General features: G+C 43.5%; 1 protein-coding gene across 1 annotated transcript in view; it reads left to right on the top strand.

The window, feature by feature from the left end:
* Nucleotides 1-14,671, top strand: part of LOC126236723 (esterase FE4-like) — a 426,111-nt gene that overhangs the window by 92,721 nt on the left and 318,719 nt on the right. The window contains exon 2 of the mRNA XM_049946247.1: nt 5,927-6,095. Coding sequence (XP_049802204.1) covers nt 5,928-6,095 — 168 coding nt within the window. The 5' untranslated portion in view covers nt 5,927. The remainder of the gene's footprint in view (nt 1-5,926; nt 6,096-14,671) is intronic.

The raw sequence follows: 14,671 nt of genomic DNA, 5'->3' as shown, positions 1-14,671 counted from the left end.
TGTGAGGAAAAGAAGTACACTGAGGAGCCAAAGAGACTGACACACCTGCCTTATATCGTGTGGTGCCCCCGCAAGCACGCAGAAGTGCCGCAGCGCGACGTGGCATGGACTTGACTAATGTCTGAAGTATTGCTGAAGAGAAGTGGCACCATGAATCCTGCAAAGATGTCCATAAATCGTAAGAGTAGGGGGGTGGGAGGGGAACTCTTCTAAACAGCACGTCGCAAAGCATGCCAGATACGCTCAATAATGTTCATGTTTGCGGAGTGTGGCGGCCAGAGGAAGTGTTTAAACTCAGCAGCGTGTTCCTGGAATCACTCTGTAGCAATTCTGGACACGTGGGGTGTCGCATTGTCCTGCTGGAATTACCCAAGTCCTGCAAAATGGACATGAATTGATGCAGGTGATCAGAGAGGATGCTTACGTACGTGTTATCTCTCAGAGTTGTATCTAGACATAGCAGGGGACCCATATCACTCCAACTGCACACGCCCCAGACCATTACAGAGCCACGCCAGCTTGAACAGTCACCTGCTGACATGCAGGGTCCATGGATTCATGAGGTTGTCTCCATACGCATACAATACAATGTGATACAATTTGAAACGAGGCTCGTCCGACCAGGCAACATGTTTCCAGTCATCAAATTACAACGTCGATGCTGGCGGGCCCAGGCGAGGCGTAAGGCTTTTCTTCGTGCATTCACCGAGGGTGCACGAGTGGGCCTTCGGCTCCGAAAGCCCATGTCGAAAATTTTTTGTTGAATGGTTCGCACGCTGACACTTGTTTATGGCCTAGCATTGAAATCTGCAGCAGTTTTCGGAAAGGTTGTATTTCGTCACGTTGAACGATTCTCTTCAGTCGTCGGTGGTCCCGTTCTTGCGGGATCTTTTTACGTCCGCGGCGATGTCGGAGATTTGACGTTTTACCGGATTCCTAATATTCTCAGTACACTCGTGAAATGGCTGTAATGGAAAATCCCCACTTCATCGCTACCTCGGAGATGCTGTGTACCATCGCTCGTGCGCCGGCTATAACACCACGTTCAAACTCACTTAAATCTTGATAACCTGCCATTGCAGCAGCAGTAACTGATCTAACAACTGCGCCACACATCTGTTTTCTTACATAGGCGTTTCCGACCGCAGCGTCGTATTCTGTCTGTTTACGTAGCTCTGTATTTGAATACGCTTGCCTGTGTCAGTTTCTTTGGCGCTTCTGTGTATGTGACACGATAAGGCTGCTTTCGTAATCCAGTATTTTCCTAAATAAAGTCTGACCAAACTGATTTCGATCTATGTCCCCTTCCCGAAAATGCTGAGAACATATTTCCTATGATTGATCGGTTTCCAACCTTTCCTTCCAATATAGTTCACCCAGAGAGATTTTGGAGTTGGACTGATAGGAAATCTACAGTCAAATGACAGCAATAAAACCACTACAGTAAAAGTAAACAGCGCAATCAATATTCATGCATATAATAGCAAATATGTCACTCGAACGAGTCCACTTACGAATGAAACGTAATTCTTTTACACTTTGACTAAAATCAGAACGTGTAGCACATCGGTAAGTGACGAAAAGTCATTTTATCCAAAACACTTCCACCAGAAGCTATTGTTTGGGGCAACTAACATGGAGGACGCCGGCTCCCCATTTGTAATGTCTTCCTTATTACACCTCCAAGAGAGTCTCGCAGCGGACTAGGATGGCAAGCTGCCGCGGACGGCGCGCGCCAAGCGCTGTATGGGCGGAACCACTGACCCAGATTGGCGGCAATAGGCCGGCCGCTCAGTTTTTAAGCTGATTCCAACTTCCTCGGACCTGGCCTTCACCTCGCGCGGTGCTCCGTTTCCGCATGCTCAGTTGTTCAGCCGCACGCGCTGGTCGCGTTTCGTGGTTTTCTCCGTGCTCGTCTCTACGTGCTGTTCGGACTCTCTGCACCCGCGTGGATTGACTCGCACGTCGAGTTGTCGTTCCCTCTTCCGGAGTTCAGTCCGCCGGCCTTGTAATCGGACCACCGTCAGCTAGTTTAGTTCATATTTCTACCGACAGTGATGGTTTCGCGGCGTTATTAGACCATTCATTTATTAGTTGTTTATGGCTATCCTATAATTTCTCCAAACCAATCAAATCAGTTACGCCACAAATATCAGCAGATTTCTTATATTTCGAATACACATTAAAATCATACCGATTTCCCCCATTATAGGTACGCCAAGGTGAGCCAGTAGAGTCTAATTCCTTCAATGCGATCGGCTGCTTTTCAGTACTGCCTTGTTCTTCATAAACTGAGGGAGAAAAATGCAACACCAAACAGGAGTTGTGCGACGCAAACTAAAGTTTACAGGCGTTGCTCTACATCTGAAAGTTGGTGCCTATTCAGCCGGCCGCTGTGGCCGAGCGGTTCTAGGCACTGCTTCTACGGTCGCAGGTTAGAATCCTGCCTCTGGCATGGATGTGTGTGATGTCCTTAGGTTGGTTAGGTTTAAGTAGTTCCAAGTCTAGGGGACTGATGAAATGGCTCTGAGCACTATGGGACTCAACTGCTGAGGTCATTAGTCCCCTAGAACTTAGAACTAGTTAAACCTAACTAACCTAAGGACATCACACACATCCATGCCCGAGGCAGGATTCGAACCTGCGACCGTAGCGGTCTCGCGGTTCCAGACTGCAGCGCCTAGAACCGCACGGCCACTTCGGCCGGCTTCTGAGGTCTTCAGTCCCCTAGAACTTAGAACTACTTAAACCTAACTAGCCTAAGGACATCACACACATCCATGCCCGAGGCAGGATTCGAACCTGCGACGGTAGCGGCCCTGCGGTTCCAGACTGAAGCGCCTAGAACCCCTCGGCCACTCCGGCCGGCAAGGCCTGATGACCTCAGATGTTAAGTCCCATAGTGCTTAGAGCCATTTGAACCTTTTTTGACGCCTATTCAAATTTCTTGCCAGTCGCAAATTAGGCTTGCTGCAAGTGCACGCCGTAAAGGTTGTGAGCGTTGGTTATCTTTGAGATTGGACGTGGTGAGTTTATGTCAGTCAATAATGCCTTTAAAGTTACGAAGGCACCATTATCGACACCTCCTTAGTTGGAATGAGATCGTCTAACACGCCACCGAGAAGCTGGGTGTTCCTTCCACGATACTGCAGAAAGACGTGGCAGGAATGTAGCCACTGTGCATGACTGCTCGCAGCGGTCCTCACGAGAATGTACGGTTAAAGAAGACCGGGCTCCGGACGGCCACGTGGCACTACTGACAGGGAAGTGACTCTGGCGCATCGTGCTGCAACTGCAGCAGCAATTTGGGCAGCAGCTGGCACCACAGTGACACAATGGACTCTTACAAATCTGTTACATTGAGAATAGCTGCGAGACAAACGCCATGTAGCGTGCATTCCACAGAGTTCAAACCACTGCTATTGCTATTTGAGTGGTGTCAAGCGAGAGCTCATTGGAGAGCAGGATGAAGGTCTGACGTGCTTTCTGATGAAAGCTGTTCCTGCCTCGGTGCCAGTGACGGCTGTATATTGCTTAGAATGAGTCCAGTTGCGGGCCAGCAGCCAACCTGCCATCAGCCTAGCCACACTGGCCCTACATATGGAGTTATGATCCGGGGTGCGATTTCGTATGACGGCAGGAGAACTCTCGTGATTAACTCATGCACCCTGACTACAAATTTGTACGACAATCTGGTGATTGGACTGTTGTGCCGGAATTCATGAAAAGCATTTCAGCTTTCCAACAGGATAACGATCGCCCAAGTACCGCTGCTGTAACCCGACATGCTCTGCAGGGCGCCGACATATTGTCCTGGCCTGCTCGATTGCCTCAGCTGTCTCCAATCGAGCACATGCGGAACGTCATCGGACGTTACAGACAGCATTAACCGTCTCTTTATTGACCGACCAAGTGCAACAAGCTTAAGATTCCATCCGGCAAACTTACATGTACATCTACGTGATTATTCTCCTATTCACAATGAAGTGCCTGGCAGAGGATTCAATGAACCACCTTCAAGCTGTCTCTTTACCGTTCCACTCTCTAACGGCACGCGGGAAAAACGAGCACTTAAATTTTTCTGTGCGAGCCCTGATTTCGCTTATTTTATTCTGATGATCATTTCTCCCTATGTAGGTTCGTGCCAACAGAATGTTTTCGCAATCGAAGGAGGGAACTGGTGATTGAAATTTCATGAGAAGATCCCGTCGCTACGAAAAACGCCTTTGTTTTAATGGTTGCCACTCCAATTCACGTATCATGTCTGTGACTCTATCTCCCCTATTTCGAGATAAATCCGGCACCTGTAGATCACAAATCATTCACGTTTGCACGCTTGCATTCAACATTCTGGTGGTTGCACCGGTTATTAATGTACAAGTATTTCACATTTGCAGCCGGTTAACTCGCGCTTACATTAATCTGTGATCTTGCAATGTTAATCACTTAAATATGTTACCTGGACAAATGTGTTCTCGAAATTTCATCACTCTATATTAATTAATTATTTTTTGGTGTTACAACTGTTTTCCTTCAGTGTAAATACTTTGATACGCTTTTAAAAAAACACCTTTTCATCGTGAATGTCATACATACCTAGCCTACGAAAACTAGTGGCATAAGTATTAAAAGATATATTCCCATACTTAAATTCCACGTTAAAAGCATTAACTAATTGTGTCACCCATCTAGCCGTAGGACCGAAACGTAGGAGGCCAAATACCTACGTTTGTAAATACGCTTCCTGATTGGATGACGTCGTTTCGGCCTCATTATTTGACGCCCTCGAGATATTTACACACGAGGTCGAATCGCTCCAAGACTGGGTGTCCATCCTCTCCGTCCTTGTACACTTACAGTGCGTTATATGACAGTTCGTATGATGAACAACATTTAGTCGATAAATTTCTGCCTCAGCCCGGATAAGAAACTCATTCGATACAAATGATCTTGCAATGTTAATCACTTAAATATGTTACCTAGACAAATGTGTTCTCGAAATTTCATCACTCTATATTAATTATGTTTTGGTGTTACAACTGTTTTCCTTCAGTGTAAACACTTTGTTATGCTTTTAAAAAAATACCTTTTCATCGTGAATGTCATACCTCGCCTACGAAAACTAGTGGCATAAGTATTAAAAGATATATTCCCATACTTAAATTCCACATTAAAAGCATTAACTAATTGTGTCACCCATCTAGCCGTAGGACCGAAACGTGAGACACCAAACACCTACGTTTGTAAATACGCTTCCTGATTGGATGACGTCGTTTCGGCCTCATTATTCGACGCCCTAGAGATATCTACACACGAGGTCGAATCGCTCTACGACTAGGTGTCCATCCTCTCTGTTCTTGTACACTTACAATGCGTTATATGGCAGTTCGTATGATGAACAACATGTAGTCGATTAATTTCTGCCTCAGCCCGAATAAGAAACTCATTCGATACAAATATAACTAAAACGCGATGCATAATTCTCAGGCCGGGTTTGATTCTAAAATTACTAGTCACCGGCCCACCTTCAATAATAAGCATCAACTAGGTACTGCCTCCAACAATTGCATTTAAACTCCTCAAATAAAATGTTCTTACAATGTCGGGAATTATAACCCCCGAAACCGAGCTCAGAGCACAATTTCTCAATTAATGTAGATTTGCCTGTATTTGCATCGCCATACAAGTACGATTGCGTTTTCCTCAACTTCGACGATTGAAAATGTTCATGATATCAGTTAACGACATCTCACATCCAGCCAACACACGATAAATCACGCTTCGCAAGAGCTGTAGGACGCTTCTGTTTCCTTCTTCCTTTTTACCAGAAAGCATCCAAAGAGCTTAATGCGATCTTCCCTCAGCACTCGGCTCTCACTGTAGAGAACCGCCACACTGACGCTGCTTTGGTTGGTGTTGTTGGCAGGATGAAGAGCGCGTCTGCGCCGGACAGCGAGGAGCAGGAGCTGGTGTTGGTGCGCGTGAGGGATGGCCAGCTGCGCGGCCGCCGCAGGGCCACGGTGTGGGGGCTGCCCTTCTGCAGCTTCCAGGGCGTGCCGTACGCCCGCCCGCCTGTCGGGGACCTCCGCTTCAGGGTGCGTACTGCCGTGCTGCCATTGCTCCAAAATACTGCATCTGTTCCATTCTACACCTGGTGTCTCAGGAGTCTTACATGCTGGCTAGACTTCAGTTGCAACCGCTAGGCTGCGTAACTCGTACCCTACCTTAACGTGCGTTTACACTAAGCCACCTTATATAGTGTACTTCTGGGTCTACTATCATATTAGCTCTTCTCTGCTCCATCCCCAACTACGTTGGGAAGAGTAACTGTCGCGAAACTTCTATACGAGTTCTAATTTCTCTGATTCCTTCGACGTGGTCATTTCACCAGACATACGTCGGAGGAAGCAATATTCTGCCCAACTCTTTTTTGAACATAAGCTCTAGGATTTTTATGAATAATCTTCTCGCTTGTAGCGACAGCCACTGGAGTTTGTTGAGCATCTTCGTAAAATTCTAGAGCTTACTACACGATTCCGCGAAACGTGCCGCTCTTCGTTGGATCTTCTCAACCTCTTCTGTGAGTACTTTTCGATAATAGTCCCAGGCTGATGAATAGTTCTCGAGAAGCGTTAGAGCAAGTGTTTTTTCAGCCTCTTCTTTCGTGGAAGAATTAAATTTCCTTAGGATCCTTCCAATGAATACAAGCCTGTGATCAGCTTCCCCTACAGGTTGGCTCAAAGCTCTGAGCACTATGGGACTTAACAGCTATGGTCATCAGTCCCCTAGAACTTAGAACTACTTAAACCTAACTAACCTAAGGACAGCACACAACACCCAGCCATCACGAGGCAGAGAAAATCCCTGACCCCGCCGGGAATCGAACCCGGGAACCCGGGCGTGGGAAGCGAGAACGCTACCGCACGACCACGAGATGCGGGCCCCTACAGGTTGTTTTATATGCTCGTCCCTCTTTACGTCCAGACAGTTACACTTAGATATTTTACTGCTGATTCAGTTTCCAGTAACTTTTAATCAATAGCTTAATCATACAGTAACGGAGCTCTTTTCCTATTTATGGGTAATATGTTGCGTGTCCACTGTGCGCAATATGTTAAATTTGCTCATGTTACTGCTTTATACAACCGTATTTTCAACAGTCCACCATACAAACATTCTTCCCGCCAAGGGCTAAGAAGAAGAAGTACAAAAATAACGTTTGAGGTACAGAAGTTTAAATGATTTACATCGTTAGTTTCGAGATTCCAGATTGAAACTTCAAACATCATCGTAATGACCTAAAAAGTCATCGATATCCATTGGTCTCGATGTCTTCAGAATATGTGTCAGAATTGATTACATCACAGTGTGGGCAGGGCATTTACGTCATTCTACAGCAGACTGACATCAGTGACATAGGCACGTAATTATTTGCCGACCCTCTTCGAAAATGGGAAAAATCTGTGCTTCTTTTTAACGCTTGGTCACCGTCACTGTTCCACGAACCGACTATTTACTGATAGAAGAGGTGCAAATCATTTCACATAATCTCTGTAGAATTTCACATGTAACATCAGACACAGTTTAGCGATACTGTTTCGCGAGACGGCTATCTCACCTTCCATTTCTACAGGGTGAAATGTTGCGAGAAACAGACTTGAGAAGGGTAAGCCCACAATTTCTGGAAGACAGTAATGTCGGAGTTATCTGTCGCACCTCTGGATGGTGCAGTCCGTGTACGCCCTCATGTTGCATTTCAGGAAGAAAACTAAACGAGATCGCCGATGGTAGAGCAATGAATTATTCCGCCGACTTAAAGAAGGAAGTGACGTTTTAGTCCTCTCCTCACTCGAATTTATAAGAACGATTGTGGATTTTATTTTGAATTTATATTGTTAATGTTGCTGATACACGTGGTCTAGGGGTAGCGTCTTTGATTCATAATCAAAACGTCTTCGGTCCCGGGTTCGATCCCCGCCACTGCCTAAATTTTGATAAATAATCAGCATTGGCGGCCGAAGACTTCCGGCATAAGAAGTCAGCCTCATTCTGCCAACGGCCTTGTCGGCGGAGGAGCGGATAGAGGTTCAGGGCACTCTCTTGTCCTAGGGGTGGGAAATTGCCCCTAAAGGCGGAAGAATCAGCAATGATCAACGACATGAGGATGCAGAAGGCAATGGAAACCACTGCATTAAAGACACGTAACGTGTATCCACAGGACATGTGGCCTGTAATTGAAGAAGTATCATGATGATCTCTCCATTGGCAAAAGATTCCGGAATAGTCCCCCATTCGGATCTCCGGGAGGGACTGCCAAGGGGGAGGTTACCATGAGAAAAAGGTTGAATAATCAAAGAAAGGATAACGTTCTACGAGTCGGGGCCTGGAATGTCAGGAGCTTGAACGTGGTAGGGACACTAGAAAATCTGAAAAGGGACATGCAAAGGCTCAATCTAGATATAGTAGGGTTCAGTGAAGTGAGGTGGAAGGAAGACAAGGATTTCTGGTCAGATGAGTATCGGGTAATATCACCAGCAGCAGAAAATGGTATAACAGGTGTAGAATTCGTTATGAATAGGAAGGTAGGGCAGGGGTGTGTTACTGTGAACAGTTCAGTGACCGAGTTGTTCTAATCAGAATCGACAGCAGACCAACACCGACAACGATAGTTCAGGTATACATGCCGACGTCGCAAGCTGAAGATGAACAGATAGAGAAAGTGTATGAGGATATTGAAAGGGTAATGCAGTATGTAAAGGGGGACGAAAATCTAATAGTCATGGGCGACTGGAATGCAGCTGTAGGGAAAGGAGTAGAAGAAAAGGTTACAGGAGAATATGGGCTTGGGACAAGGAATAAAGAGGAGAAAGACTAATTGAGTTCTGTAACAAGTTTCAGCTAGTAATAGCGAATACCCTGTTCAAGAATCACAAGAGGAGGAAGTATACTTGGAAAAGGCCGGGAGGTACGGGAAGATTTCAATTAGATTACATCATGGTCAGACAGAGATTCCGAAATCAGATACTGGATTGTAAGGCGTACCCAGGAGCAGATATAGACTCAGATCACAATATAGTAGTGATGAAGAGTAGGCTGAAGTTCAAGATGTCAGGAAGAATCAATACGCAAAGAAGTGGGACACGGAAGTATTAAGGAATGACGAGATACGTTTGAAGTTCTCTAACGCTATAGATACAACAATATGGAATAGCGCAGTAGGCAGTACAGTTGAAGAGGAATGGACATCTCTAAAAAGGGCCATCACAGAAGTTGGGAAGGAAAACATAGGTACAAAGAAGGTAGCTGCGAAGAAACCATGGGTAACAGAAGAAATACTTCAGTTGATTGATGAAAGGAGGAAGTACAAACACGTTCCGGGAAAATCAGGAATACAGAAATACAAGTCGCTGAGGAATGAAATAAATAGGACGTGAAGGGAAGCTAAGACGAAATGGCTGCAGGAAAAATGTGAAGACATCGAAAAAGATTGTCGGAGGGACAGACTCAGCATACAGGAAAGTCAAAACAACCTTTGGTGACATTAAAAGCAACGGGCATTCCACTGTTAAATGCAGAGGAGAGAGCAGATAGGTGGAAATAATACATTGAAAGCCTCTATGAGGGTGAAGATTTGTCTGGTGTGATAGAAGAAGAAACAGGAGTCAATTTAGAAGAGATAGGGGATCCAGTATTAGAATCGGAATTTAAAAGAGCTTTGGAGGACTTACGGTTAAATAAGGCAGAAGGGATAGATAACATTCCATCAGAATTTCTAAAATCATTGGGGGAAGTGGCAACGAAACGACTATTCACGTTGGTGTGTAGAATATATGAGTCTGGCGACATACCATCTGACTTTCGGAAAAGCATCATCCACACAATTCCGAAGACGGCAAGAGCTGACAAGTGCGAGAATTTTCGCACAATCAGCTTAACAGCTCATGCATCGAAGCTGCTTACAAGAATAATATACAGAAGAATGGAAAAGAAAATTGAGAATGCGCTAGGTGACGATCAGTTTGGCTTTAGGAAAAGTAAAGGGACGAGAGAGGCAATTCTGACGTTACGGCTAATAATGGAAGCAAGGCTAAAGAAAAATCAAGACACTTTCATAGGATTTGTCGACCTGGAAAAAGCGTTCGACAATATAAAATGGTGCAAGCTGTTCGAGATTCTGAAAAAAGTAGGGGTAAGCTATAGGGAGAGACGGGTCATATACAATATGTACAACAACCAAGAGGGAATAATAAGAGTGGACGATCAAGAACGAAGAGCCTTTCGCCCCTACTCTTCAATCTGTACATCGAGGAAGCAATGATGGAAATAAAAGAAAGGTTCAGGAGTGGAATTAAAATACAAGGTGAAAGGATATCAATGATACGATTCGCTGATGACATTACTATCCTGAGTGAAAGTGAAGAAGAATTAAATGATCTGCTGAATGGAATGAACAGTCTAATGAATACACAGTATGGTTTGAGAGTAAATCGGAGAAAGACGAAGGTAATGAGAAGTAGTAGAAATGAGAACAGCGAGAAACTTAACATCAGGATTGATGGTCACGAAGTCAATGAAGTTAAGGAATACTGCTGCCTAGGTAGTAAAATAATCAATGACGGACTGAGCAAGGAGGACATCAAAAGCAGACTCGCTATGGCAAAAAAGGCATTTCTGGCCAAGAGAAGTCTACTAATATCAAATACCGGCCTTAATTTGAGGAAGAAATTTCTGAGGATGTACGTCTGGAGTACAGCATTGTATGGTAGTGAAACATGGACTGTGGGAAAACCGGAACAGAAGAGAATCGAAGTATTTGAGATGTGGTGCTATAGACGAATGTTGAAAATTAGGTGGACTGATAAGGTAAGGAATGAGGAGGTTCTACGCAGAATCGGAGAGGAAAGGAATATGTGGAAAACACTGATAAAGAGAAGGGACAGGATGATAGGACATCTGCTAAGACATGAAGGAATGACTTCCATGGTACTAGAGGGAGCTGTAGAGGGCAAAAACTGTAGAGGAAGACAGAGATTGGAATACGTCAAGCAAATAACTGAGGACGTAGGTTGCAAGTGCTACTCTGAGATGAAGAGGTTAGCACAGGAAAGGAATTCGTGGCGGGCCGCATCAAACCAGTCAGTAGACTGATGACCAAAAAAAAAAAAAAATTGTTAATGTTAAGTCAGTCAATAGCTATTACTATTGCGTCAACAGCGAACTTGTATTGTGTTACAAGCTGGGGTCCGTTGTCGCAGAAATAATATAGTCCGTTCTCCCGGTTCCCGTCATGGCTTTCGAATTATAAGCCAGACGCTAGAGCTGTAAATCCCCTCATGATTATTCGTAATTGGGATCCTCTCTATCCCAATTCCATATAGCCGCATATGTACTACAATCGGTTGGATCTCAAACATACCGTTCTATCCTTCGGAGTGGATAATGAAACATATTAAAATAATAATAATAATAATGAAGGCGATACAGCAGATCCAAGAACAACAGTGGTTATATACAAATTACTTGCAAGTTATACACACTCATATACAAGGTTCTATCCAAAGCTCTCTTAAAGGGTCTTGAACAACTAACACTTCATTTGATTGCTGAATATCGAGCAGACTTCTGGGAAGGCAGGTCGTGTACTGAGCTGATTTGGTGTTTAAGACAATGTTAAGGATACTTAGAAATACCAAAACATATGTCACCTTTATGGAATTCAAGAAGGCGTATGACTCTGTTGACAGACCAACTGCTCTGGGCACTTAGAAGAGCTCAAGGTAGACAGGAGGCTAGATGGAAATAATCTATCAGACCCTCACAGACAACAACATCTCCATTGAAGTTTCTGGAGGAAATGTCTCATCAACGACATGGCCTATCCCCGCTTCTGTTAACATTGTTAGACGAAATCATCAGAGAATTGTGGAAATAAATCGAAGGTGTAAACATGGGGACCTCGGGACAGATGATCAAACTGAAGTGCCTTTGTTGACGATCGAGCTATCATCACTAAGACCAGTGAGGAAACCATCTATGCCATAGATAAGTTGCACGAGATAGCATCAAAGACATGAGAAGACTGAATTAATGGAAGATTTACTTAAAAATATCAGAAGATCCCCACTACAAACGAAATACAATGTAATTTCTTTTAAACATCTCGGACCAGATGGAAAGTCAATTTAGAAAGAGCCACCAAACTCCAGAACGCTTACAAAATAACATGGAACCGAGTGATATCCCATAACGCTAATCTTCGGAATTACAAGACAGTTGACTTACCTGAATAACTATATAACTCAGAAACTACATCCCTGGGAGGCTAATGATGAAATCGCGAAGGAAGAGCAAAATTTTTAAGAGAAATTTATGGTCCCACTAATATAAATTGAGTACGGATTAAAAGGAAAACCACGGACCTACACACAGCACTAGACAATTTCACTGATGCAGTACGTAGAAGCCGCTTGGAGTTTTATGGTCACATCTACAGAACGAATAACACCAGAGTAACAAAAAACTGCTTAATACAATAAATTCAAAAAAGGTAAAAATTACTTGGTTAGAAGAAGTTACGCGGGACTTACAAGAAATGAATGCAACAGAAGATAACATCAGAGGACATAAAGTCTTTGGAGTCCTAATTGGAAATAATATACTCGCAGAGAAAGCTAACAAAAACAGTGGAAAACAGTGGTCAGAGGAACGCAAGAAACAACACAGCGTATCCATGAAGAGATTTTGGGAAGAGAAGAACAAAAATGAGGTGTCAGACCAAGCTAACAAGTTCAAACACGCACTTTAACTGGGTATAACGAAGAAAAATGAGGTGTCAGACCAAGCTAACAAGTTCAAACACGCACTTTAACTGGGTATAACGAAGAAAGAAGAACGTAACTTGATAAATAAGCAAATGAAAATTCCACGATAGGTACACTGAACATGTCCAGTTTAAGTCACCCAAAGTTCTGTGTCTAACACACACAAGCACACACACTCTCACACACATAAAATACTTCCTCATTTCTTGTGGGAATCGCCCAAACAACGATTATAAAAATTTCATAGTGTACCGACGACAGCGTTCGAAATTTTTTTCCGTTACTACTTACGCAAACGCAGTTGGTTAGCTCCTCTCAAACATTCTCATTTGCAATAGCAGCATCGTAGTTTCATCATGTTGGAAGAGAACAGACATGGTTCCTGAAGAGAAGCAGTAGTCTCTTCGGTAGTTTCCGAGATGATTGACAGAGCTGGACTTGTAAAATTTAGGCCGTCCCATGTTGGTCCTGCACAACGGGTAAATGCAAGGGGAAAATACTCCAGACACTGTATTTCTAAAGACATGTAGTTTCACTTCTCAATTTCATGACAAACTAGTCTCTGAATTTTTTATTTAATTGTTATTTATACCTCCTCTCCCTTCCCCTCACCCTCTAGAGGATGCGGGCACATGCTGGCCGCAACCATATTGCTACTCTTCATACTTCGACGAAAACAAATAACTTGTAGAAGACACGTTTATTAGAACAAGGCAAGGACACCGACAACAAAATATAGACCTCAGTTAATGCGAAAACAATATTATACTGCAATCGCTCTGTGCAGCATAGTGCATTGCCACACTTAAGTAAAAGTAAAAAGACTCCACACAAAATTCTAGGTCCCCCCATAGACGAAAATAACAACAAAAAATTAAGAAACAGCAAAGAACTCGTTATCTTCGTCAGGTGCTACCCAGTCTCAGGCAGCACACAGCCTCAGGTAGCACCTGATGAAGATAACGAGTTCTTTGTTGTCGAAATATCGTGCAAGACCGACGTTGATATCTGGCAGATTAGCCGACACCTCAAAATGTCAGCAGGTCGCAGGGGAAGTCTGACAAATTACAAAAACAAAGAACTCTGTAAAAAAATTCCCAAGCTTTCAGACAGAATCCGGATAAGGCAGGTCAGTTTCTTTGGCTAAGTGAAAAGAATGGAAGACAATAGATTAACCAGACGAATCCTCCGATATCTCAATAACAAAAAAAAAAATCAGTGGATGAAAGATGATCAAAAGACTTAGAGATGGAAACAACCGGCGAAGTATTCAAAACAGAGAAAAATTCAGAACCAAAATAAAAAACTTAAAACGTTTTTAAAAAAAGGAACATCGAAAAACCTTCTTGCATTAAGAAAATGAAAAAGTATTTGGAAGATAGGAAGAAGAACATTATTCGAAAGTTTCACAAGGAGCGACATGGTCGCGAATAGAACAGTGATCCAGAAAGTGTAGAGTAAATTTCTTGCTTCTATGATCACAAAACTGTTATATCGCTATACTACCGGATTCGGTCAGTGATGATTCTCTTCAGATCTGTTTTAAAATATTCCCAATGGTTTAATTACATTAGGACATATTTTAAAACAGATCTGAAGGTAGTCATCGCTGAAGGAGGCGAACAATCTAAGGACGTACCAATTTTGTGATCATAGATGGAAATAAAATAAAGTTATTATTGGAAAGAACAATCGATAACTGTTTTAGGTGGTTCTCAGTCCAAATGAGGAATCGTGATGAGACGGTGATATGTGTGATCCTCAGACGTAAGGATGATGGTTGTGTGTAGCATTTCTTAGGTGAGGGGTTTGACTGCATATGGGACTAGAGAAATGATTGAGAAAGGATG

This window comes from Schistocerca nitens, chromosome 2 (genome assembly GCF_023898315.1).
Source record: "Schistocerca nitens isolate TAMUIC-IGC-003100 chromosome 2, iqSchNite1.1, whole genome shotgun sequence".
In the NCBI taxonomy this organism is placed as follows: domain Eukaryota; kingdom Metazoa; phylum Arthropoda; class Insecta; order Orthoptera; family Acrididae; genus Schistocerca; species Schistocerca nitens.
The sequence above is the reverse complement of the archived record's forward strand: the minus strand, read 5'-3'. Positions and strand labels throughout refer to the sequence as shown.